The 27,636-nt window shown below is 37.2% G+C and overlaps 2 protein-coding genes across 4 annotated transcripts; one reads left to right on the top strand and one right to left on the bottom strand.

Moving 5' to 3' along the window:
* Positions 1–245: 245 nt before the first annotated feature.
* hscb (HscB mitochondrial iron-sulfur cluster cochaperone) lies at positions 246–6,839 on the bottom strand. Its single transcript, XM_079608632.1, has 6 exons — positions 6,459–6,839; positions 6,030–6,126; positions 4,083–4,172; positions 909–1,053; positions 603–650; positions 246–498 (listed from the first exon to the last, which is right to left on the bottom strand). The coding sequence occupies exons 1-6, from the start codon at positions 6,788–6,790 to the stop codon at positions 404–406; spliced, it is 807 nt and encodes a 268-aa protein (XP_079464758.1). The 5' UTR covers positions 6,791–6,839; the 3' UTR covers positions 246–403.
* A 471-nt stretch (positions 6,840–7,310) lies between these two features.
* Positions 7,311–26,671, top strand: chek2 (checkpoint kinase 2). Of its 3 annotated transcripts, XM_079608624.1 has the most exons (16): positions 7,311–7,577; positions 8,656–8,927; positions 10,274–10,398; positions 11,516–11,648; positions 11,800–11,890; positions 12,223–12,319; positions 17,269–17,322; positions 17,397–17,461; positions 18,292–18,391; positions 19,188–19,274; positions 19,443–19,606; positions 20,213–20,328; positions 20,457–20,542; positions 20,862–20,944; positions 20,987–21,146; positions 26,128–26,337. In XM_079608624.1, exons 2-16 carry the CDS (start codon positions 8,669–8,671, stop codon positions 26,185–26,187), a joined length of 1,680 nt encoding a protein of 559 aa, XP_079464750.1. In that variant the 5' UTR covers positions 7,311–7,577; positions 8,656–8,668; the 3' UTR covers positions 26,188–26,337. The 3 variants fall into 3 exon arrangements, with proteins under 3 accessions (XP_079464750.1, XP_079464749.1, XP_079464748.1); XM_079608623.1 differs by having other exon boundaries at positions 7,311–7,459; positions 20,862–21,146; positions 26,128–26,671; XM_079608622.1 differs by having other exon boundaries at positions 20,862–21,146; positions 26,128–26,671.
* Positions 26,672–27,636: the final 965 nt, after the last annotated feature.

Below are 27,636 nucleotides of genomic sequence, written 5' to 3'. Positions count from 1 at the left end.
TCCCGTCTGGCTAGCGTGCTTCCTATAATGTTTACACATTACTTCAGTCGGCAAGGCAAGGCAAGGCAAGACCCTGTTAACGCCTGTATTTAGCATCATCCACTTGTGATCCGATCGACCAAAATGCATCTTAATACCAGGTGTAAACAGGGCCATAGGGTTGAGATTACCCAAAGTACTAAAATATGTGCTATACGGACCAGGGTTATTATTGTTGCTAACACAAAAAAAATGTTGACAGAAGATAAAAATATATGTACTTTATTCAGTAACCAACAATAATCCAACAATTTGTACTAATAACAATAAATATTACTATAAAAACCTACAAATACAAGCATGAAATCTCTCACTGAGCTGTGTCAGATGGATTACAATTGCAAACTGTTTACAATTTTTTTCCTCAGGAAGCCTGAGTAATTCTGTCTTTTACCTTTTCCTCTATATTTGTGAAGTACTTCATTTGGGCTAAAAGCCCTTTGGCGGTCAGCAGATCCCCTGAGAAAAAGAGGGCTCGTGAGGCAAACAGAAAAACAGCAATTTTCCACTCGCATGCTGTGTATTCCTGTCAAATTTGGGAGGTCATGAAGAGTGAAAAATACCTTTGTTTAGGGATGAATTCATCTGTTCAATCAAGCCTTTCAGTTTCTCTGGTAAAAAGAAGTAAAAACACAGTATAAAAACAGCAGAAGTGCTACCGTCCTTTCACAAATACAGTCTGACAAGCACAACCACAATGTTTAAGCAGTGAAATCACAAACATAAAACCACAGAACCTTGAACTTTCTGATGGAATGAATCTAGGGCAGCAAACGGTCACATAAACAAGCTGCGAGTGACATGAGTGGGCGCAGAGCAACATTTCAACAGTCACTTCCGGCTGAAGCTTTTCTTTCTGGCCTACACACCTCGCACTGACCGCCCGATAGCATGGACCTCGTCTTGGCTCCGCGTCTCTGCGAGGCTCTCGTTAATCTCCATGACCTCTAGGAGAAACGCGGGGTCCGCGGTGGCGTCCGTACCCTCCTCCAGCAGAACCCCTTGCAGCTCCAGCTGGAGCACAACACGCAGGTTACAGAGGGTAAAGCGCTACTCAAACAGCACCACGGCTTCTTGGCAGCAGTCATGACAGAATACAATATAACATTCAATAGTCATAGAGACTGCCAGATACATAGGGCGCGTGTTTTTCCAGATAGCATACACTGATAAACTCAATTCACTTTTCTGTGCATGCCAAAGTCTAAAAATATAGAAAATGGCAACAGTATTTGGGTTAGTTGGGACACACTCTTGTGTCGTTCCAAACCTGTGAGACTTTCATCTCGAAACACAAATTAAGGTATTTTTTTATGAAATCTTTTATGAGAGATTTCTATCCCTCCGTTGAAACTCTATTCACCCAAAATTCTAATGACATTCATAAAATTGAATCCATTATGCGGTTTAATCCAAGTCTTCTGAAGAGACATGATCGCTTTATGTAATGAACAGATTTAATGTAGGCTTTGATACACATTTAAACATTGATTAGCAAACATACATCGGCTGCATTTAAAATAGCACGCTCTCTTGGGTAGGTGCTTCTTTTGAATAAGTAATTACTTCACGACCGCTAAAATGTGCGTAGTATGAAGACAATCTGGATGTACTACATCCGCTATGCTGTCATCAGTTACGTCACTTTACTGTGATTCATTTACCGTACATTCACAAATCCTCTCCCGTGGCCTCATGGGATAGTAAAGTGTCCAATGTGTGGAAATAAGTAGGTCATCTGGGTACTTTTTGCCTACTCTTGTACAGTGAATTCGAACATACTACTTTTGTCACATACTGTTTTTCACCTACTATATAGTAGGGAAGTGTGTGATTTCGGATACAGCTGTAAAGCACTCAAATATGGTAAACAGAACCGTACTTGCTTGACACATGGGAACAAAACTTTGGAGACTCAAATGTGCTGCGTGATAGGGCTGTAAAATCGATTAATCGCGATTAATCGCACCTAACATAAAAGTCTGATTTACATAATATGTGTGCGTGTATATATATTATTATATTTGTGTGTGTGTATACTGTATATACACACACATATATTTATAAATATATATTGTACACATATATGTGTGTATATACACAGACACGTGCACACTAGAGGTCGGATCGGGCCGAATTTTTCTGTTCGAGCCCGGCCCGCGTCCGACAGAGGAGTAACCCGAACCCGACCCGACCCCGACAGGCATAAAGATATTTATGTCCGAGCCCGACAGTTAAAATCCCATTTTTTTCTCATACTAATGACACATGTACGTTTGTTTGTGTGGAAAGCTCGCTTTTATTAAAGGGGTCATGACATGAGAAACCAAATTTGCCTTGATCTTTTGGTATATAAGAGGTGGACAAACAACATCTTTGAATACGCTGCGAAAGATCCAGTCGTCAGGGAAAAATGGATGCACTTTATTTTTTTGCGGACGTCTCAGTCACGGCAGTGTTAGTTTAAGCGTTTGTTCTATACATTTGAAGGATGACTGTTTTGAGAACAAATCCCAAAATGATGCTGGCTTTGCCAGAAAACTGTTGCTCAAAGATTGTCCGTGCCGACTATTCTGGGCTCAACAACGACGACGCAAACTGTAAGTAATGTATTTAAAACTTTAAACTACTTTTTAAATACGCTGAATCCGCAAATGTTCTGGCTGTGGGGCGTTAATAATTGATGCATAGGCACTGACGTTAGCCAATCATAACAGTGGGCGTTAATACTGAACTCTTAAAAGGGAAACACCCCCAAAACAGACTGTTTGAATCAGAGGATGAGAAACAGGGTGGGAAAAGGTCATAAATCGCTACATTTTAAAAGTTTTTTGTAAAAAAAACTATAGTAATACTATAATTGCACCTAAGGGAACATAATAGTAAAAAAAAAAAAACATGTCATGACCCCTTTAAGCAACTGTAGGAAGGCAATCGGAAATGTCAACAGGACAAGCGCATCAGCGCGCACGGAGCAACAAGCGCTCTTAACACAGGCGCGCACATTATGCACGTGTTTCGTTGTCACGGCTACATAAACAAATTTCCGCACACAGGAAGACAGATGTTATGGTAATATTTTACATGTATTTTAATCACAAAAACGATCGTTTGCATCAAGTGAAAATATCAGGCACATTGGCTACCTACATAATAAGCTGTTTTAAATTTAAAATGTTCAATGTCGCACTGATGTGACCGAGCCCGACCCGAACCCGAACATCATTTCTAAATATCTGTCCGAACCGGTCCCGTCGGGCTCGGGTCGGGTATCCATCCTCGAGTGCACACACAGAAATATATGCACACACGTATTATGTAAACACAGACTTTTATGATAGATGCGATTAATTGATTTTACAGCCCTACTTAGTGACACGTGAGAATGAACCTCATTGGTTCTCACACATCAAGCAAGCATGAGTTGAGTGCTGTTCATCATATAAAGTGATCATGTCTTTTTAGAAGACTTGGATTAAACGGTTCGATTCAAATGGATTTATTTTGTGATCTCTTTATGAAAGTTTTGAACCGTCAGAGTTTTGGGTGAATCGACTCTCAATGGAGGGGCAGAAATCTCGCAGATTTCTTTAAAAATATATTAATTTGTGTTCCAAAAATGAATAAAAGTCTTATGGGTGACCTACTCCAAAAAAAATTGAATGTCATTGTATTTGATACTAATATATCAAATACAAGTAGGAAATGTAGTTCTCTCGACCACTTTTCCTTATCATTTTGTGCAAAATATTATATAGATTATACATAAACTATATATATATAAATTATTCACAGATATATAAGTGTCACAATATATTCATATTGAACAGTATATCCATTGTTTGATCAATTTTTTTAAAATATTTATGTGAAATACTTTATTTGAAAAGTATGCTTGGGTATTTCCTTTAAATTTCTTATTATTAAATGTGCATATTAGATTCGATTTAAGTGTAGCTTATGAGTTCAAATATTTTTTGGCCCAGTGTATACTCCTTACGGATGCCATAAACACAACGAATATTGACTAAACAAATAATTACCATGTAGACGGCCCGACTCAGAGGTTTCTGCAGCGTTCTGTAGGCTTTGTTCACCAGTGCTGATTGTTCTTCTGAATATTCCTGCTCTTTCTGTAAATAGGATCAGACCACAAAGTCATTCCAAATTAAAGTCATTTTTCTTACGAGCTACAAAAACAATTTCAACAGCCCCTAAAGGCACAAATACACAAAGCTCCAAAGTATAAAGCAACTTAAAGAATATTGTGCTTTTATGGAGTAACAAAGGAAGTGTGGTACAATAAAAAAAATACTAGTACATACTCAGTCCAAGTTTTCTAACTTTTCCAAGCGTTATATAATTATGTGTTATCGTCACATTCATTTTAAGATTTCATGACATGTTCTTTGTTTGTGGTAAGGATTTCCTCTTGGGAATGAGGATAAATGTCAAAAAGCGAAACCCCAGCAATGCTGATAATTGTGTGGGTTTTTTTCCCTGAAGGATCTCGCTGTGTGGGCAGACGCAGAGGGTCTGAGCTGTGATGGGATTCTTCAGGTGAAACACGAGGTGAGAAACGAAAGAAATGACTTGAAGATGAGAAACATTTTCAGCTGTCAGAGTTGCCAAAGCCTGGAGAATCCACATCCGGCTTGCTGTTGCTGTCAGGAGACCCGACTGGACACGCAAAGCATGAACCAATCACTAAAAAACTGTCTACTGCCTTATATGAACAATGATGTGCTGTATAGCTTTTACCTGAGCAAAATAGACCTGGACATTGGTTACAGAGTGAGATAGTAAAGTTTCTAGAGAAAAGGGTTAGAAGGTGTGTGTGTGTGTGCGTGTGTGCGTGTGCGTGTGTGTGTGTGTGTATATTCATATATTTATTCAATATATTTATTTATATTCAATAGGATTTTTTTTTTTTTTATAGAAAAAGAAATACTACTGCTTTTAAAAGGTTACATATAATTATTTTCTATAGGTGGTTTTCCAAAGTTACAAGACACTCTTTTTGACCACAATTTTGACATTGATACAATGGGAAAAACACTGACAAATTTGCAATATTATCTCATAATTTGGCAGCAGGTATATTAGGCTGCTGTCAGTGTCACTTTAAAGGTGAACTAAGTAACTTTTTTACCTTATCTGATCAACTTCGGAGTCACTGGAATGGTTATATTACTTATTTTGGGCTGAATGGATGTGGTTTCGCACCCCCCTGGTGCCCGTGAGCGGAAAAACAGCGTTTGCAACTTTGGGCCGGCGGCCCGCCGGCCTCTTCGTCTGGAAGTATCGTGTGATCCCAAGTCTCGCGAGGTAAAGAATTGCTTTACTGCAAAAAGAAATCTGCTATAATGCTGTCATTATTGCGCTCCCTCACGCTGTTGGAACCCGAATGAAGACGACGTTGCAAAGAGTTTCCCATCTGCTTTGATGTCGTTGATCTACTAAGCCTCTAGTGTCTGAGAATAGCCAGCGAGTTTTTAACAGTTGTTGTCAAATATCTATTCCGAAGCTGCGGGGGGAGCTCTAGAGAGAAACCTCCGAGCAAAACGCTAGGATACAACAAAGAAATCCCGATCTTACTGAGTGCTGCTTTAAGACCTGACACACAGATCAATTACACTGTTACACATGCATTTTATTTTTTCAACTGTTTATATTCACTTAAAAACTAACGGACTGTGTTTACTTAGCATATTTGCCAAGACCCGCATTTCAACATTATTTTGTGTGTATTTGACTGTTTAAGCGATATGCACTTAGTTTATTAATTTTAAAAGACTACAATTGAAAACTGTATATATTATAAAATTATATAAATATAAATATAAAATGTATAATATTATATATTATAAAAAATATATATTATAAAATGTATAATGTATATATTATAAAATTCAACCCGCCAAAGTGTCAAGTGGAGGTGACTGTGTTACACGCCATGTCAATGTCAAGCCCTGAATATAGTCCATTACCAATGATTTCTGGCCGAAGTTGTCAGGATGGAGAGATCTTTGCAGCTCCAAGTATCTTTTCTGAAGTTTTTGGGTGTCCAAAGAAAATGTTTGTTCACTGAGGAAAGACAAATATGTTCAGTTACATATGTCAGGATGTGAACTATAATGAAGTTGAAATACAATGACATTTGAAATCTAGTCTGAAACCGAAATCTGTATCTGTACAGTTCTGAATCAGTGTAGTTATCAACCAGCCTACTACATTATATACAGTAAGTTACAATTATATGACAACAACATTATGGATTTTGAGGAATGAAAGTAAATTTAAAAAAGCAACTTTTAAGAAGTTCAGAACCAAGACAGAGAATAAGCAACAACGAGACCATAAGTGATGCATTCATTACTATAACAAAAATGTATAAACTAAATCACAAGTTAACTCACCTATTCAAAATGTCAAAATAATTAGTCTTGTCATCAGCAGGTTGGATCGCATTACAAGAGGAACAGAAAAATAATGCAGCTGAAGATCCGCAGTTCCAACAGAGTCTGTTGAGTGGTAACGTTACGTTAACAGTGCTGAATGATTTCAGATTCAAGTGTCCTTTAACTGCATTCCAGTGGTTAACGTCTTTACTGTAAGAGCTGGTCGCTCTTTCTGGAGCAAAACACGACTGTAAGACAATGTTAAGACGTTTTCCGGCTGATATACATTTGTGTGCGTGATTAAATCCGAAAGATGTTGACAGAAATCGGAGCCTGTATAGAGCTGTCATGGTTTTACTACAGAGAGTAAACGGGCGAATATATAATATTGCGCTACTTCCTGTCATGAACAGCAATAATTTGTCAAAATAAAAGTTTGTACTTTTAAAACGCTTCGTCGAATTTATGTGACTTTATTGTATTATGTTAATTTTGTGTAATTATCTCTGAGTAATGACTAATTGCTAGGATGAGACAGGATCTGTGATGAGTCATTTCATGACAAGATAAATAAAAAAACATGCTTTAAAATAAAACTCAGTATTAACTCTGCGATAACTCAAAGATTATTTTTCCCTTCCACATTAAAATATAGTAAGTAAAATTCAAATATAACTTTTTTTAAATATGTTTGAGAAGTTGTGGTAAACCCTTTTTATACCGATGGACGTTGTTGCGTTTATTTTCTTGTTATATTTTCATCTATCTTTCTGAATGTTATCTATTCTGAATATCTACTACCCTTGTATGTGTACAGTACTTTATTTTAATGTTGGAATGATTTATAAACCGCATTTCCCATGAGCCTTTACTCTCGTTTCTGATTGGCTGAAGGATGTTATGGGAAGTTCATGGATGGAAGTGTGTGGCTTTTCCCGGCAGATTTGATGAGCAGCTCACGCGGCCTGCATAACCCACTTCTGCAAGTTTGATACTTTTAAAAAGAGGACTTGATTAAGGTGTGCATTACGATAAGAAATGAAAAAACAGAATTAGATGATCTGACGGACACGTGGATGCACTATTACTGAATATTTCTTCTGAAAAGAAGCAGTTTCCTCTATCGCTCGTGCCTCCGTAAGTGCTTTAACCTCACAGTGCAACTCTTATTTGCACCGTTTCCGCGTGCTATCATAAAGCAATGCACATTTGAACCAGCAAAAGTAACTAACGTGACTTTATCCGCAGTAAATACATAATTATTGTTTTTTTCCTTGGCTCGTCAATCTGTTTCCTTACCGAGTTTAATTTGATTGCATTAGAGTCGGTGGTGCATGAACTCAAAGGTCACATGATGTTAAAGCAGTTAATTTCCTTCTAAGCACATTATTAATACACATCTTTCAATAATGTGTCATTTCAGATAATTGTATCTTGATAAAATCCCAGGTGCTCTCCTGCATTAAAGGAGAAATGATTGTTACACTTTAAAGGCAACGTATTAGAGACATTATTTACAGAGAAATTAATTGGAATTTTAATTTGGAGTTATGGGTAAAATTGTTGTTTGTAAAATGTACACTTTCACATTTGGGTTTTGTGGAAGAGTCATTAATTGCAAACATGTGAAATTTAAAAGTGTGATATGATGCATTGAACACCTAGTACATTTCTAAAAGTTATCTAGTAGTAAAAGTTCTCTAGTAAATGGGATTAGTGTAGGTAAAAAGTGTGTTTGTTTGATGTTCTTTGTATGATCTGTTACAACTAGAACATAAAATATGAAATAACAAAACTTCTCAATTCATGAGGCACTGCTAAATGACTTGGTTGTGTTCAAAATAGCGCACTAGTATAGTAGTAATTAATATTTACTGTACAGTTCACATATCTGTCATAGGAAACCTGGAAATATCAGGACATTTTAAAAACATAATTCTAGGCCTGAAAAAATGGCAATTTCTATAGTGATTTTAATGCCATGTCATTCTATTTAACAACATACTCAATTCACAAACGACTAGAAAAATATTTGAATTAAAAAAACTGACAAAAATGTAACATGCATATACTGTTTGAAGTGCTTATGTGTAATGTTTATTGTGCAAAATTAAGTGAATGTAAAGCCCAACAAGTTTTGGGCTTTAATCATACTCTACATGTGAGTTTTAGACCGTTATTGACAATTTGTTTATTTTGCTGTCTGTTCTTCCAGAGTTAAAAACATAATGTCTGACGAACCTGGACCCAGTGGTCAATCACAATCCCAGAGCCAGTCCCAATCACAAACCCAATCCCAACCTGGATCCAGCTCCTCATCCGGCCCAACATCGTCAAGCCAGGGCTCTTCCTCGGGATCAGGAACTCTCAGTTCTGTGGATACATTACCTGTACAAGAACTCCAATCTATTCCTGAAGACCAGGAGGAACCCCAGCCTCTGGTGTGGGGCCGGATCATTCCCCTGGTGCATGGATTCAATGTGCTCAGTTAAGTGTATCGTCTTACTCTCTTGAAGAAACTTTAAAATTCATGTTTGCTCGCTCCATAGCGCTCACATTATTCAGATTATGGCGCGAGCAAACAAGAATTTTAGCATTTTATTTAGTGTCACAAGTGTTTTTGAGAAGAACAGGAATGGTATTAATAACTATGGAAGCTTGTTTCCGCCCAACAACTAAAAAAGGACTTTTTTTCTCACAAAATGTTTTCAAATATAAAATAGTATTTAAAAATATTTAATGCAATTAACGTAGCATCCGTTTAGCAGCACTATAGTATATGATTACGCTATCATATCACACGCTTGTATTTCCCATGAAAACTGACCCGACCAATCAAAACATACAAGCTTACCGTTGTGAATCGGGCTAAGGTAAGGAGAATGTTTTGAACACTGATTGGTAATGTACCTGGGTAATTTATTGGTATTGGCCTTGTCAACCAAGATCGGAGTGTACTGTGGCCGCCCTAAAAAAACGTTATGTAGATCATCTGAAATTTATACTGAAGGCCTGTGGCATCCCAGGAACATCCCTCGAAGGTCTGGTGTCTGACAGAGTCTCCTAGAAGGTGGACACCTTTAAGACCGGTCCTGATCCTGGGAAGCATGCGGCATGCTTCTGTACTTGTCCTCCCCAAAAGGTCCAAAGTGTCCACACCGTTGGTATCAGTACCTAAGAGTTCGGTCTAGTCTAAGACTGATCAATAGCAATGCATTGTCCTCATCAGAATCAACGAACTTCCGAGAGAGAGAGAGAGATGCTTTTGTAATTTTTATTATTATTATTATTTTTTTTTATTTTTTTTAGTACTTCAACTTTTCAATTTCAATTCAATTTATTTACTAACTTGTATTAGTTATGTGCAAAGGTGACATTTCTAAATTTTATTTAGGTTTTGTAAGTTTAATTTTTTTTATCAGTTGTTTAGATTCAGCTTTATTTCAGTTAAAGCCACAGTCAGCAACTTGTGGGCGCTCTAGCGATTAATAAACAGAACTGTATGCATCTTGCGTATGAACATTGTAGCCGGAACTACTTCTCTGTTTATGTATATGACGAGTCACGCAGGTACTGTGCTCCTCTGCAGCGGTGCCGACCTGACCAGTCTGAAAATGAACACTTTTTATAGGTTCACTGTAGTGATTTCAGATGAGACAAAAACACGGTTTGGAAAATGCATTCATAATGTACTCGCTCGGTATATAAATTGTGTAAGTTATGAACACCAAAAAAAGTTACGGACTGCACTGCAGCTTTTACCAAAGAGGGTTTTTAACTGTTTTAGTTAGCAATAACAACACTGAATATGGCTTCTTTTTTATATTTTCCAGATTGCACAGAAAACCAGTATAGCTTTGGAAGGGATAGAGCATGCGATTATACTTTCGTCAACTCCATTTTAAAAAAATCAGCACATTTCACCACATACAGCAAGAACCACTTCAGGATTTTTAAGGTAAGACCAACATTGAGAAGCTATTCATTAAACTTGTTTTTATCCACTTTATATTGACAGAATGTGTACTTCAAAGGTAAATGCAGAATATTCTTCAATTATTCCAGGGGTTTTTTATTATTAGTATTTTAAAAAAAACAGAAGACAACAGTGCTGGGTTGTAACTGATTACATGTAATCTGGATTACATAATCAGATTCCAAAGATTATATACTTGTATTTGGATTATATTATGTTTTAAAATGCTCATAATCAGACAACAGTTAAATTTTTATTGATAACATGATTTTTATTGATAACATGATTACATTTTGTTCACAAAATGGCAGTAAATGATTCATTGATTCTCCCTAAAAAAAAAGTTATCTTTTAAATGTTCCTTTATAAAACGGTCTTTTGTTTGCATATGTTTGTAAAGGATATAATTACACAGAAAACTGAGGGCACTTTTTGTATTATTTTGAGAAAATTGTCATTTTAAATGTTACATTACTGTTTTAATTATTAATTGAATTATTAATAATAAATCATTATTACTTATTACCTTTTCATCAACTTACTAAATCGTTTCACCAAAACCCTGACATAATGTAATATTTAATGCACTTCATGGAGTTAACAAATTTTCCACATGATTTTTTGTACTTTTATATCAGTATATGGTACAAAATTATCCTATTCATATGTAATGAACAAGCTAGGTAATCTAAAAGTAATCAAAAAGTAGTCTGATTATATTACCTAAAATGTGTAATAATCATCAACTTTAATTATATAGCAGTTTTCATGCATAAAATGGAGTTCAAAGTGCTTTACATACAAATTATATAGTCAAATATAAACGGTGACATTACATTCAATAAAAACATATGCATCCAATCAAAAACATTATGCAATATAGATTATCTTATTAACTGCAGGTTTCATTATGTAAATTGTATTCAATAATGGATTATAATTTGTAAGTAATCTACCCTGCACTGCCAGCCAGTTGAACCAAATATTACTTACTTTATCTCTGTAAACTCCGTTATGGGACAATTTCACTTGCTGAACAAATGAATCATGGCTGACTGTGAGCAGTGCGTTTCTCATAATTACTTTTGTGCTGTTTCAGGATGAGAATCTGGTGTACCTCGAGGACCTCAGCGGTAACGGCACGTGGGTGGACGATGAGAAAATAGGTCAAGGGAAGCAACGAATTCTTATCAATAACTCAGTTATTGCCCTTGCAGAACAAAAACATCAAGGTTCGTCATTTTGGTGAAATTCTTGCAGGCGTTTATGTGATAATTCTGATATTTTTTGTACGAAATGTAAGCATATTGACTGTCAAGTTCTAAAAAAAAATGCTTAGATATGACTCTGAACTCTGATTGATTGTTGTTATTTTTTCCACAGTTTTTATGTTCATAGATAAGATGGGGGACGATCAACCAAACCTTCCTTTAGAGTTCAGCAGAAAATACCATATTGCACGAAAGATTGGAACGTAAGTGAACTTGATTTTCAGAAACCTTTAAATATATATATATATACTTTGAGTTATATATCTTATCTTCATTATATTGCATTTATTTTCTCCGCAGACATTGTGATTAATACCAGGATAAGAATAAACAGCATCTTTCTGTTTTATTTGATTTTTGCATAAAAAAAGTGTCTTTTTTTTTTTTTTTACCAAACCTCTGCAAGCCTTAGTTGTCAGTTCTGATTTATTGCTTAGATCTGATTTGTTTTGTTTGGCTGTTCACTTTTTTTTTTTTTATGTGGCCAATATCAGGTTTAGAAGTCTAAACGCAGTCGATTTGTGTTTTCTGACAGAGGCGTCTGTGGTGAAGTGAAGCTCGCCATTGAGAAGGAAACCTGTAAAAAAGTTGCGCTGAAAACTATAAATAAAAATGACTTCCCATCAATAGGGGTAAGAAACAGCTGTATTCTCTTAACTGTGTTGGCATATGAACAGTATTTGTATAGTGCTTTTTACGATACACATTGTTTTAAAGTAATTGTACAGAAATTATAATAAATGTAATGCCTTATAGAGGTAAGTTTCTTTTTTTTTTACTTACCAAGCCAAAAATCAAATAAAAATTTGCTGCACAAGAAACATTTCTTATTATTGTCAATGTTGAAAACGTTTGTGCTTAAAGGAACACTCCGACTTTTTGGGACTTTAGCCTATTCACCGTATCCCCCAGAGTTAGATAAGTCCATACATACCTTTTTCATCTCCGTACGTGCTATAAGTCTGTTTGACGCACCCACCGCTAGCCTAGCTTAGCACAAAGACTGGATGTAAATGGTTGCAGCTAGCATACTAATCCAAATAAGTGACAAAATAACGCAAACATTTTCCTATTTACATGTTGTGATTTATATAGTCACAGAGTGTGCAAAAAACAAAGTCACATGAGTATGGGGTTATTATTGTTGCAATATTCCAAATAAATAGATTAATATTCACAAATAAATGTAAAGAGATTCACAAAAATGTATCGAATGCACAAATGAATAGATTAAGATCCACAAATAAATGTAAAGAGTTTCACAAAAAATTATAAAATTCACAAATAAATAAAATGAGATTTGCAAATAAATAAAACATTTACAAATGTTTTCTTATTTTACAAACACAACTCTGCCTGGCATTTATTTGTGAATCGGTTCCTGTGCATTTGTAAATCGCTGCACACATTTGTGAATCGGTTCCTGTGCATTTGTGAATCCCCTCACGCATTTGTGGATTTTGAAACACTTCTAGCGCAGACGTGCAGAGAAATCCACAAATAGGTGGACTCCACCCACCGCCTACTCAAGCCAATCAGATAACGGCCACATCGAGCTGGCCAATCGTAGCACGTTATCGCTTCAACCAATCACGTTAGGCTTTACGCTCGGGGCGGGAAGTGGGAACTGACTGATTCCAGTGTTGCCAGATTGGGCGGGTTCCCGCCCAATTGGGCGGTTTTGAATTTGATTGTGCGGGTAAAAAAGGGTTTGGGCGGGTGGACAAAATTTGGGCTGGTTTGGGGTCAGTTCGGCGGTTTTCAAACATCTACATTTTAAAGTATAATTGGTTAAAAAACTAAACTAAAGTGTGCATGTAGTGCATAAAATCGGTCATCATGACATTACAACACACACACACGCAGCGCAGAGTCAGCTGGCGTTGGTGTTGACGTCACCGGCGAGCACGCACTTTCAGCCAATCAACGAGGGATCAGCAGGAAGACGCGATTTAGCGCGATAACTTGTAGCTGTATATTCAAGTGATCGCTAATGCCAAAGTGACATGCAGTAAATTGCATCTACAGTAAAAATTTAGATAGTGAGCAATAAACGTACACATGTGGGGGTTGATGACTTGATGGTGAATAACTGAGAGGAGAGCACAGTTGAATTACTTGAATTGAAACTGAATATGGGACGACAGAGTCATTTCCATGGTCATGTCATGTGCACACTAGCCTAACCAGACATCTGCCATTTTTACACCGTCCAGACTGCATGCACTCTTGTCCCTGAAAGCTGCTGAAAAAGGTTTGAATCAACGATTAATCAGTTTTGACTGCTAAATTCTGCGTTATGTTTTGCAATGTGTTCTTCCGAGGGCATAAGTCATTGTTCATTTCTTGATTGCCGTTTTGACAGTGTCCACCTGGACATTTAAAGTCATATTTGCTAATTCTCCTTAATTATTGCCCTGGTTTGATGCGTTTTCCTTGGAAATTTGTTTATTTTTAATTATTATTTATTATTTAATTTACCATCGTTATTTTGTTTTAAGGAGATACAAATTGTGCTTATCAACCTTGAATGACATGGCCATAAAATTATATCACATTATTTTGGTAGTAAAATTTTGGGCGGTTTTTTCTTGGAGTGGGCGGGTTTTGGTGAGCTGTTGGGCTGGAAATCACCGTCCCAATCTGGCAACACTGACTGATTCTTGCATCAATGAAAGGAGCACTGGAGCGCAGTAGTAGCGCTGAACTGTGTGTGGTAAAAACACTCTGTTTTCAAAAGATCGTTGGAGTTTAAGGCCTCTTTATATTTCCATCAGGATACACTCAGGGAATTATGATAATCAGAGATCCCGAGCGTCATGAACAGTCTCTACACCGGCAAGAGGCGCGACACAAATAGGCACTGTCTGTTCACTGCTGCCGCTGCAGTTTAAATCATGTAAAACTAGCATGTTTGAAATGTTAACACATATTCCCTATGTGACGTCTGCTTAGCTTTATATGCATAATCGTGCTCTTAACGGCTCTGATCGTAGCCTGCTTATTGACTAGTGCTGGTTACTTAAATCATATTTCGTGATAGTGTACTGGACGCGGGGCATTCATTGATAGTAAACGGATGCCCGCACTTCTGATGTAGCGGCTAACGTTACTTCACGCAATTAGGACAAATGTTTTTGTATTTATACATTTGGGCTTATATTTGGTATTCTACATTACATGTATTTATATCATATTGCTATTTGTCACTGCGATTGTGCTTTAAAAGGCAAAATCGTATAATGTCATGCATCGTGTCTACCCTGTGCGAGGCAATCTACACTGGGCAAAGCGAATGTGCAAAAACATTTGTCCTAATTGCGTGAAGTAGCCGCTACATCAGAAGTGCGGGCAATATCCGTTTACTATTGTTGTGTTATGATTTTATATTGGAGCTAGCGTTGCATTCAGAAGAACAGATGAGATGAGATGAATAACCGTTTCTCAGCATATTTTATTGTGAGCGGCAGCAGACGCATCATTCTCACGGTCTGACTGACAGCCTTCAGTTTCTCAGTATGGCAAAACTAATAGGACAAACTATAATCCAAACGCGTTCTTTACAGCAAGTACTTTAGTGCCCCCTTGTGGTTAATTCATGATATAAAACAGTACTGCATTACATTTACAATACAACTGAGGACATAAGTTAACATATTTTAACAACTATCAATGAATGCCCCGCGTCCAGTACACTATCACGAAATATGATTTAAGTAACCAGCACTAGTCAATAAGCAGGCTACGATCAGAGCCGTTAAGAGCACGATTATGCATATAAAGCTAAGCAGACGTCACATAGGGAATATGTGTTAACATTTCAAACATGCTAGTTTTACATGATTTAAACTGCAGCGGCAGCAGTGAACAGACAGTGCCTATTTGTGTCGCGCCTCTTGCCGGTGTAGAGACTGTTCATGACGCTCGGGATCTCTGATTATCATAATTCCCTGAGTGTATCCTGATGGAAATATAAAGAGGCCTTAAACTCCAACGATCTTTTGAAAACAGAGTGTTTTTACCACACACAGTTCAGCGCTACTACTGCGCTCCAGTGCTCCTTTCATTGATGCAAGAATCAGTCAGTTCCCACTTCCCGCCCCGAGCGTAAAGCCTAACGTGATTGGTTGAAGCGATAACGTGCTACGATTGGCCAGCTCGATGTGGCCGTTATCTGATTGGCTTGAGTAGGCGGTGGGTGGAGTCCACCTATTTGTGGATTTCTCTGCACGTCTGCGCTAGAAGTGTTTCAAAATCCACAAATGCGTGAGGGGATTCACAAATGCACAGGAACCGATTCACAAATGTGTGCAGCGATTTACAAATGCACAGGAACCGATTCACAAATAAATGCCAGGCAGAGTTGTGTTTGTAAAATAAGAAAACATTTCTAAATGTTTTATTTATTTGCAAATCTCATTTTATTTATTTGTGAATTTTATAATTTTTTGTGAAACTCTTTACATTTATTTGTGGATCTTAATCTATTCATTTGTGCATTCGATACATTTTTGTGAATCTCTTTACATTTATTTGTGAATATTAATCTATTTATTTGGAATATTGCAACAATAATAACCCCATACATGAGACACAGACATATTTTAACCGTATAAATACTGGGAACTATATTCCCTGAATATAGGGCGGAGTGATAACCGCAGCGCACCTGAGACGCGCTCTGAACGAACTCTCTGCTCCTCACCACGGCGCGTCTCAGGTGCTGCGGTTATCACTCCGCCCAAGTAGCAGTGCTTCGCCTTCAGAGAATATAGTTCCCAGTATTTATACGGTTAAAATATGTCTGTGTCTCATTTGACTTTGTTTTTTGTACACTCTGTGACTATACAAATCACAACATGTAAATAGGAAAATGTTTGCGTTATTTTGTCACTTATTTGGATTAGTATGCTAGCTGCAACCATTTACATCCAGTCTTTGTGCTAAGCTAGGCTAGCGGTGGGTGCGTCAAACAGACTTATAGCACGCACGGAGATGAAAAAGGTATGTATTTATCTAACTCTGGGGGATAGGTTGAATAGGATAAAGTCCCAAAAAGTCGGAGTGTTCCTTTAATATTTTTGTGTAAATTGTGATACATTTTTTTATTTTTCAGGATTATTTGATGAATATAAAGTTTAAAAGTACAGCATTTATTTGAAATAATTTTTTTTAGCAAGTATTAGTATTACATGGAAATGTGGCTGGGGCATTTCGCATCCCAAAGGGGAGGACGGAATACTGTAGGACGTAGTCTGTTGTGGCGAAAGCAGAGTTTTCTGAGGCACGGGCGGTCAGGGGAACTTGCCAGTAGCCTTTCAGCAGGTCCAGCTTTGTAACAAATGTAGCTGACCCCACTCGATCCACGCAATCCTCCATACGGCGGGAGTGGAAAGGAGTCTGGTTTCATCACCGCGTTGACTGTGCGGAAATCTGTGCAGAAGCCAGCAAACAGGGAGAACTCCAAGGACTTTGACTATGTTAGGCCAGGCCATGCTGTAGCATATATTCAACTTCAGTTTTCATCAAGTTATGTTTGGTTGGATTAACCGGGTAAGGATTTTCTGTTTGTATTTCACAGACAGCCACACGTAATGCCGAACGGGAAATAGAAATTTTAAAGAAAATTGATCATGTAAGTCTTTTTTTTTTCTTTTTTTATGTTCCAGAGGTATTGTACGTGTATCATTATTTGTCTCCCCCCTGCAGCCGTGCCTGATCAAGACAGAAGATTTCTACCAGACAGAAGATTCCTACTACATTGTTCTGGAGTAGTAAGTCCTTGTTTTGTTTTATTATGGAAGAATTGGGAACATGAACTCGCTGGTAGAATTTACTTGAGGTCAAATAATTTCTACCTGTATTTTATTCAGAGATGCTTTTAAAAGTAGTTTGTTGTGAATTACTAGAGAAGGGTAATGCTTTTTCAAAGGACTATATTTTTACCCGTTTATGGAAGCTTGTTTCTGCCATTCCGACTTTTTATCTCACATCTCTCATTTTCCTTTTTTTTTAGTATCTCAGGAGTTTGTTTCTCACAATTTAGAATTTCTTGAAATTCCAATTTTATATCTCGCAATTCCAATTTTTTTACCTCACAATTCCAACTTTTTTCTCTCACAATTCTGACCTTTTTCTCTGCAATTCCGTGTTTATATCTCACAATTCTGACTTTTTTCTCGCAGTTCCATATTTATATCTCAAAATTCGGAGAAAAAAAATCAGAATTGCAAAATATACGCTTGCAATTCCTCACAATTCCGAGTTTAAATCTCACAATTCTGACTTTTTATTCTTGAAATTGCGAGTTTTAAAACTCACAATTCTGATTTGTGAGACATAAATATGGAATTGTGAGAAATTGCAAGGTCATATCTCGCTATACAGATTTTTTTTTTTTGAGATATAAACACAATTGCGAGTTATAAAATCCAAATTGTGATATAAACAATTCTGAGAGAAAAGTCACATATCTCTGTACTTTTTATAGCTGCAGTATAACCCTATATACTGTAACTTCATCACAATTTGTAATCAAGCATTACAGCAAAAAAAAATCACATTATTTTTGATGAAAATTTCATTATCTCTGTGCTGTATATAGTATTGAAGGAGGAGAGCTGTTTGGCAGGATCAAGGCCAAGAAACAACTGGAGGAAGATATCGCTAAACTCTATTTTTATCAGATGCTCAGGGCTGTGGAGGTACGTCTTTATGGGAGATGCTTCAAACAGCATCAATCTGTGTTTTTTAAATGAACAAAGCATGAACCTGCACTACATATCCATAGATGGTCGAATGATTAAAATCATTCAACTGACACATGTCGAATGTATAAAGATAACTTTGTAGTATCAAATGTTTCAATGGTAACTACACTACTACACCACTTTTTTTAAAGGGGTCATGAATTGAGAAATAAAATGTTCCTTGATCTTTGACATGTAAGAAGTCATTGTACTATAAAAACATCCTGTAAGTTTCAGAACTCAAGAGAATTTTTATGTCACATTATGACTTAATAGTTCGATGAAAGTCCGCCTCTGCAAAATCAGATCAACATCACATATTTGGCCCCGCCCACTGACGCGTTAGTGAGATGAGAAGGAGAGACGAAAGATACACAATCACTGGACTAAAAATAACATTACCTTCCAAAGGATCTGAATGCTATGTCTCAGTTGAGCATCATGTTTGTTCGGTACATTTTACTGTGGATTCAATTCAGTTTTTTGTCTCAAAATCATTATTGTCTAAAAGGCTATGTGGCTTTTAACATGATTTACATCTCATTATGTAACATTTATGCATTTAGCAGACACTTTTATCCAAAACAACTTGCAGTAGAGAAACATAAGCAATTAGTCACAGAGCCAACAATATTTATAGTGTACAATGCCAGGTTTATTAGAAAGCTACACTAGGAAACAAGCTGGAGCGAAACGTGAAATGGAAAGAAACATGTATTAAAATAACAAATGTTCCATTTCTTTCTCCCAGTATCTCCACAATAACGGGATCATTCATCGAGATCTCAAACCTGAAAATGTGCTGCTGGCTTCACATGACGACATCTGTTTGATTAAGGTGTGTTTACCAGTTCCTGACATGGCTTCTCCTTTAACTGTGGCAGTTCCAATGTTCAGAGATCCAGCCAAGCCTTTGTCTTTCTAGTTAAAACTGGATGCCCAGAAATACTCCTGAACCAGAGATAACCGGCTTTCTCAACACATGCAAATTCTCAATGCTTTGCAGATTACGGATTTTAATCAGTCCAAGATTTTGGAGGAATCCTCCCTGATGAAGACGCTCTGTGGGACACCCACATATCTCGCCCCGGAGGTGTTCACACATGCAGCGACTGTAGGATATACAAAAGCAGTAGATTATTGGAGCCTGGGTGTCCTACTGTTCATCTGGTTAGTGGAGATTAAATATGAATCTGTTGGATCCCGCATTAGTTTATAAGTTTTTTAATAAAATTGTCATCATTTACGTCTTTTTAAAACGGTTTGACTTTTTTCTTTGACTCAAATCGTTAAATATAAATGTGGATTCTGTCCATTCTTTTGAAATAAAAATAATGAAAGTGATTGAGGACTGGGGCTTTTCAAGTTTCAAAAAAGTATCATAAATATAGCCAATTTGACCTATACAACTCGTTTAACTTTTGTATAGCTTCAGATCACCTGCAATATAATACAATAGTAGTATGGACTATTTTTTTTATAATTGTATTGTTACTTTTTCAAAAAGTAATTATAATTCAAATCAACCACTTTTGTTATACTCAGAATTCACTTATTGTGTCATATGGAAGAAAGTAAATTATTAAATTATTGTTTTAAATCCATTTATTTAAATGATGGTAACTTGCATGCAAATAGATCTACAGTATTCATGAATGATTGGGAAAGTCAATACATTTAGAAACCCTGAAAGATATGTATATTTTGTGCCCATAATCTTAACTTGTATGAATATGATATTTATTTCTAAAGCTGTGTGTATCTCTATTGTCATAGTTTGGGTGGTTATCCTCCCTTTAACACCGAGTGCTCCATCATGTCTGTGCGTGAGCAGATCATTAACGGCCTTTATCGCTTCATCCCATCTCAGTGGAAGAATGTTTCAAACGAAGGTAATGTCTTTGCTCTCTACTAACAACTGGATAGGTATAGTTAAATAGTGTGTATATTATATCAGTTTATATTGTCAGAAGTATTTGAATTTAACAGAATACATTATAAGTTATGTATTAATTTTCAGCCAAAGATTTGATCAAGAAGCTGCTGGTTGTGGATCCTCAAAAGCGTCTGACTGTTGAAGATGCACTGGAACATCCGTGGTTGAACGTATGTGCTGAAACCCACCAACTACTGTAAAAAAAAAAAAAAAAAATTGCGGTTGTCAAAAAAACAAAAACTGTTTTACAAGAAAATACTAATTCAGCCTCTCCACTTCAAAATGTTGTTACTTGCAGTTTCTTTGTACTTATAATTATAAATAATTGGTTGTGAAATTTCCTAGCTATTTCTGAGTGAAAATCATTATTGAACTAGTATTGAAAGTTGTCAACCTTTTAAATATTTAAAATGTGGTTGATTTTAAATGGACAATTAATCAATAGTGTTTTGCAATATAAAAAGATTGTTCCTATTGTCTGTCTAACAGGATGACGAGATGAGAAACACTGCAAACCAACTGATGAACCCTGAAAACCAGCCGATGAACCCTGAAAACCAGCCGATGAACCCCGTAAACCGTCCAATGAATCCCGAAAACCAGCCGATGAACCCTGAAAACCAGCCGATGAATCCCGAAAACCAGCCGATGAATCCCGAAAACCAGCCGATGAACCCCGAAAACCAGCCGATGAACCCCGAAAACCAGCCGATGAACCCCGAAAACCAGCCGATGAACCCCGAAAACCGTCCGAGGCGCCGTGAAACATCCAAGGTACAACACGAAAATTAATGATTTTGAATAAATTATTTTGATGTTTATATGGCTGTGTTATTTTTAAAGGGGTGGTATAATGCCCTTTTCACAAGATGTAAAACAAGTCTCTGTTGTCCCCAGAGTGTGTATGTGAAGTTTTAGTTCAATATTCCTCACAGATATTTGTATATAACATGTTAAAATTGTCACTTTTTTAAGGGTGAGCAAAAACGCACCGTTTTTGTGTCTGTCCAATTTAAATGCAAATGAGCTGCTGCTCCCGGCACAGGGGGCGGAGCTACAACAGCTTGTGTCCTGAAAATTTCAAAAACTTTTAGCCTTTTATGTTCAAACCGAAGTCAGACAAAGAGGGAGTTTCGATTAAGTTTTGTGACGCGCTCCACTAACTTTACAGAAAGGAAACCGGGACGGCAAGAAAGCGACATCTTGTTTGCTTTCTTTATTTTAATAATAATAATAATAATTCATTACATTTATATAGCGTTTTTCTGGGCACTCAAAGCGCTTTACATAGAAGGGGGAATCTCCTCAACAACCACCAATGCAAAAGCACAATGTTGTGTTGAGTCTACACAAATAAAAATGTACCCTTTACAGTTTTGAATGTCTTGCTCTTATCTGTATGACCATAAATTTCGCTGTTAAAATGATAATTTGCATGAGATGCTTTTCAGTTGTTTCCGCTGTTAAAAAGATAATTTGCATGAGATGCTTTTCAGTTTTGGAGCTGATAGTGACCAAATACCTTTGTTTTTTTATCAGCCCTACAAAAATATGACCTATTCAAAAAGGCGTTCTGTTTACTGCTTAGTGCTTAATACACTAAAGGAGACTGTACTGTACCACCGACCTCAGGGGGGTCTAAATGCCGCTGTTCAAAATAAATGAAAAGAAACCTAGCATTGGGGATTTGTTGCTTTTCCCTGTTGTACCGAACTCCTATAGAACCATGACCCCAAAACTGAGGTACGTACCGAACCATGACTTCTGTGTACAGTTCAGGCCCGGTTCTAGAACCAAATCACTGAGGGTGCTTCTGAAAATAGTGAGGGTGCTTACATAAACGTAGGGTCATCCAAATTTTTTTAGTCTAGGGGGAGGGTCACCCAAATTTCATATTGTACCGTTTTTTTGTATTCATGAAAATAGAAAAATTTCAAAGTGGCTTGTTTGGTGCATATTTTTCCATGTGGCGCCATGTAACGTAGCTCTCTCAGTCTCGGCCCCCCAGCGCCAGCAGATGGGTCTGACCCAACAAAAATCGTTTGATAGTGCGCGCGCGTACACGCTCAGAAAAAGAGCATCATGTCAGAACAGAACGCCAATGAAATGTTAACCCGGCAAAGCTTTAAAACACGAGCAAATAATGAACTTTTGTGATTGCGAATAAGTGCAGTGTCCTGTGAGTAACTCTACCGCTGTGAAGTATAGTCACTGACATGAAGCTGACTAGCGCTCAAAGGTTTCACGTTGCCTGCCTAGCAACTAAATATTCTTTTAAAGCTTCAAACCAACAGCAGAAACGCTAGGCATTTTATTTCAAAAATGGTAACACTTTATAATAAGGTTTAATTTTTTTAGCGTAAACTAATTTCCTGAGCGGGACGCACACACGCAAACAAAGTGGGCAATTAAAGAGAGCTCTTCACCTATGCATATCACGATCGCGAAAGGACACAACCAATCAAATGCATTAAACATGAAAGCATAATTAAATCATTTCTGATTTGAAAAATCGTGTTAATGGATTTATTTTGTGTATTAGCCTATATGTATGGGTGTGAATCCGTCTGTGTTTCTATTGTCGGCAAAATCTCGTTTACATGTGTGCTATTAATAATTTCATCTGAGGGTGCTTTCACTTTTGTTTGAGGGTGCTTAGCACCCTCAAGCACCCCCGTAGAACCGGGCCTGGTACAGTTACACCCTTAGTCAACGCCATTGCTGAGTATTTACTCCTTAAAACGGCAGTGTACCAAAGACCATGTAACCGTAAAGTACCGTCATCATGTAACCAATCCTGTCACCGTGCGGGGCGGAGCTTTTCCTATCATTATTTCCAAGGAGGCTCATTTTTAGATGGCAACTGTCTGATTCTGAAATGGCAAACGGGAACATGGTTTGTGTGTTTGTGTAACATTAGCAACACATTATTAGCTGTTTTGATAACGTAGTCAAGCAAAAGGCTAATCATATCAATTACTGTTGTCGACTTTCAATCAAATTCTGAATGGATTACATATAGCCTAGAAAGCAAAGACAGCTCCCTTTATTATCACTAGAAAACTGTCATCCATCTCAGTTTGCGATCTCAAAAAGTTATATTATAATCAATAAGTTGTCTACACTGCACAATCAATCTTTTATTTACATCGTGTCTACACTTCATTAATGAGAGGATTCGCGAGCATACAGAACTCAGCGTTGAACAAAAACTCAAGATGTTGTGACTGATGAATGTATTCTGACTAAAGTAAACGCCTCTGATTGGTCACCGCGCTCAGGAGATCAACAAATATGACTGATTTTGCTACATTGCTCACTACAGCAAAAAAAGTTGGCTATAAAAACATTTGACGTTCTCCAGAGTAGAGGTCTTCACGGGTCCAAAAATTCTTACCCGAACCGGAAGGGACCCGTAATTTGCTACACCGAACCGACCCGGACCCGACTATTATTTCAAAAGCTGGACCCGGACCCGTGCAGACCCGATAAATTTTTTGTAAGCTGGACCCGAAACTGCCGGGAAGACACAGACCCGACTGGACCCGATTGTCACATTTTCCACCTTAAACTGCTATTACAAGTCAATAAACCTGTTGCGAAAAATTACAACTTTTTGTCTTACCTAATTTAAGGAGCCGTAGCAGCGTAGTAACGTTAGTCTCTCCATCCTTTCCTTGTAACGTTAACGTTACGTTACCTGACTGGCTGTGATGCATTACAATCCTTCGGCTCCGACAAGAAAGTTATCCATGTTATTCCACCAAGTCCAAGCTTAATCCTTGTTATTTCAGCTTCAAAAGTCCACATGATGTCACGGACTCACGGTGACGGATGACAAATTAAACGAGTTAGCTGCTAACTCGCACAATAACTTTTGGCTGTTTGCCTTTTTGAACTATAATAACGATTGCTCGTTCAGTGCCATGGCCGCTGCGCTGACGTTATTTATCATCTCCGTGCTCTCTGCTCTGCATCATCGAGTCTGAATCTGACCACTAAAACTTTAAGATTGAACAAAACGATTAATTGACATTGTAAAATCTAAAGCGCGGTTTGGCTATCCCTCACTGAAGCTCTGCCTCTGGTAACTGGTTGCCATAGAAACATGACACGCGCTTGACTGCAAATGCGCGCTAGCTGGATGGATCAACCTAAAATATGCTTTTTAACGCAATTTATTTTGAGTGTCAAAGTAAACATTCATGTGACAGTTCACCTCAGATTATGTTACTGATTTAAAATATATTAAATATGAGTGTGACAAGACGCATTTTTGAGATTTGATGACTCGCACGGGTATTACACACAATGTTAAACAGACCCGGGACCCGAAGTAATAGATTCGACCCGACCCGGACCCGGCTGATCATTTAAAATATAGACCCGAACCCGTACGGGTCCCGGGTCGGGTCCCGGGTCAACGGGTCAACGGGTTCACCTGAAGACCTCTACTCCAGAGCACAAACACATACACTGGAGCTTTTAGCTAATCTGTTTTGCAAAATGAGATTATTACAGTATCAACTCAGGGTGCTCTTTCTTTTGTTTGAGGGCGATTAGACCCCCGTAGAACGAGCCTGCCTGTATAATTCATTAATACATTAAACCAAAGCCTATAGAAAGGTGATTTATAGGTGAGTTATAGGCTAATGATAATAAATGTGTCTGAAAAAATAACGAGGCATTTTAATTGTTTATTAATAAACTATTGTTTTTCTAAATCCGTGTCGGCTAAAAACATATCTCCATCTCCGCTGTTAAGCAGATGCGCCTTTAGAGAGAAATGCACCTTTCATACGGATTACATAATCAGGAGGTATTAGCTTTTGATTCGAATTTGTTCGTTTTAAAGTGGACATTTCAAGCTTTAGCCTACATAGGCTATATTTTGTTTCAGTTCTCGCGCTCCAGTTCATGGAGATCATGAAAGCGCGTCTGATTGTTTTATTTTATTTTACAAAAGCACAACGTTTTCTTATTATTGTTCGCCTCCGTGCCACGCAGTGCGCGCTCCACTCTCCCCGCCACCCGCCACAAACACTTGGATATGCGTCAAAATCTTGTTTATTTATGATAATCTTAGCTCTATTATTATTGTCTAACCCGTAGCCTATTATGAATGACATTTGACGAATTGCTTTGTTCCTTTTTTGGATAAAAGCGTCCTCTAAATATGTCGCCTAATAAATGTTATAATAATTATAATTTTTATTATTATTTGCGTACACGGACCCCAAACACACTGCCTCACTATATATATATATATATATATATATATATATATATATATATATATATATATATATATATATATTATATATATATTATATATATATATATAACGTATGTTGCCCCCTCATTTAAAGACGGGACCCCCCAAAAATATAATTCTGGCTACACCCCTGCATTAAACCAATATTCAACTTTCCATTGTGCAGAGTTTACTACAGTAAAGTTGACTGAGTGGATCAGGTAATCCAAACTGGTGTTTGAGTGGAGGTGGGGTTAATTAGCATATTAATGTATCCACGTATACTAAATGAAGCAAGGGTGTAGAGTTACATTCTTGATATTGTAAGGCATGAAGAATGTTATTGTGATTATCAAAGATGAGTTTTATGGGATAAAATGATTGACTGCAGGAGGACTTTAGGATAGTATTATTCTTACGGAGCTGAAGTTCAAATCAAAACACATTGTAATGCTACATTTGTTATTAGAAACTGAATGTGATTTTTCATTTTCATCACAGAAACGCAAGGCAAAAGAAGGAGAGGGTGAACCGTCCTCCAAGAGGAAACCTGGACCTTGACGTTCACACACTTGTATTTCCTGGTGGCCTTTTAAGAGTTCTTTCCTGAGACCAATTAATCCTAATCGTCCAACACTGTACTGCTCTTGTAAATACGCATTTGTACCATTTCCTGTCAACAATAAAATGTTTTTACATTTTCTACTTCTGATTTTGATTTCTGATTTCATACGCATATTTAATGACATGACGGTTCTCATGAAAACAAACGATGAGAGTGCGTAACCTTTCAGATCTATTTATGACTGACATTGTTTTAATGTGTGTTAATCTGGCTATGTTTTATGTCTGAAATGAGCTTGTTGTGTGCTGTTCTATATGCTCAACTGCAATTGCCCCTTGTACCGTAGGCAAATCTAGGGCCTTGTGCAGCATCCACGTCTTCCTGACCTTCATTGGTGACAGCCAAGTACTGGATTTGCCCTAAACTTTGACATTCTCACTGTTGTGAAATTAAACCACTATTAAAACCCTCCGAGTAAGCTAGCCTGGCGTTGGCGTAAAATAATGTCTTCATGCAAGGTTGGGAATGGCACCAGAATGAATACAAATTCCCGCAGAATTCAAGATATGATTTGACTCTGCCTTTATGAGTTCTTGTTATTTTTTATGTTTATAAAATAATATAGCTAAGCAATATTACAAAAGAAAGTGCGGTTTTCTCGAATATTAGCACAATTGTAGATTACTTTTATACAACGGTTTAATAAACAATGGGTTACTATTTGGCAATTTTAGACATCTTGTAAATATTTACTGTTTTTTGCTCTATTTTGACAATGAAGTCTAAGCAGAAAAAATGGTCTACCAGCAAAACAGCAGTTTCTTGTTCGTGAATGAATTGGCTGGTTTGGACGAATCAGTTGAATGAATAATTCAATGACTCGTTTACATTTATATTACATTTTACATTTATTCATTTAGCTGACTAGGTTTAAAACCTACGGGTTATTTTAAATGATGTTTTATTAAAAAAGTTAAGGTCCAGGCTGCAGAGTTTAGCTCCAACCCTATCAAACACACCGGAGCCAGCTCTTCAGGATCGCTTGAAAATCACAGGCAGGTGTGCTGACGCAGGTTAGAAATAACCTCTATTATGTATAGTTGTGAAATATATCTTTACAGATTGTATTGTTTTGAATAGACAGTTTAGGTGTGTTTAGATTCTCTTAAACGGTAGACAATGTCGTGATCTTCATAGAAGGAGTCGGAGAGAGAGGACTGGACTCAAGAGACAAGTGAACGTATTTTAAAGATCTTTAGCCCTATAGCTTAGACTTATCCAAACATTTCAACACCATGTGAACTAATGCAGGTAGTCATTTATTAAAGAGACTTTTAACTGGTAAACATTCATATTTAGCAACTCTAAGTATTTACCTGCATGAGCTCACAAACCGCTAACAAGTCAGCCAATGAGATGTCGTCACCGCACAGGAAGGCCTGTCT

The sequence above is a fragment of the Phoxinus phoxinus genome, assembly GCF_949152265.1.
Source record: "Phoxinus phoxinus genome assembly, chromosome: 3".
In the NCBI taxonomy this organism is placed as follows: domain Eukaryota; kingdom Metazoa; phylum Chordata; class Actinopteri; order Cypriniformes; family Leuciscidae; genus Phoxinus; species Phoxinus phoxinus.
This window is presented reverse-complemented; position numbering and strand designations above follow the sequence as displayed.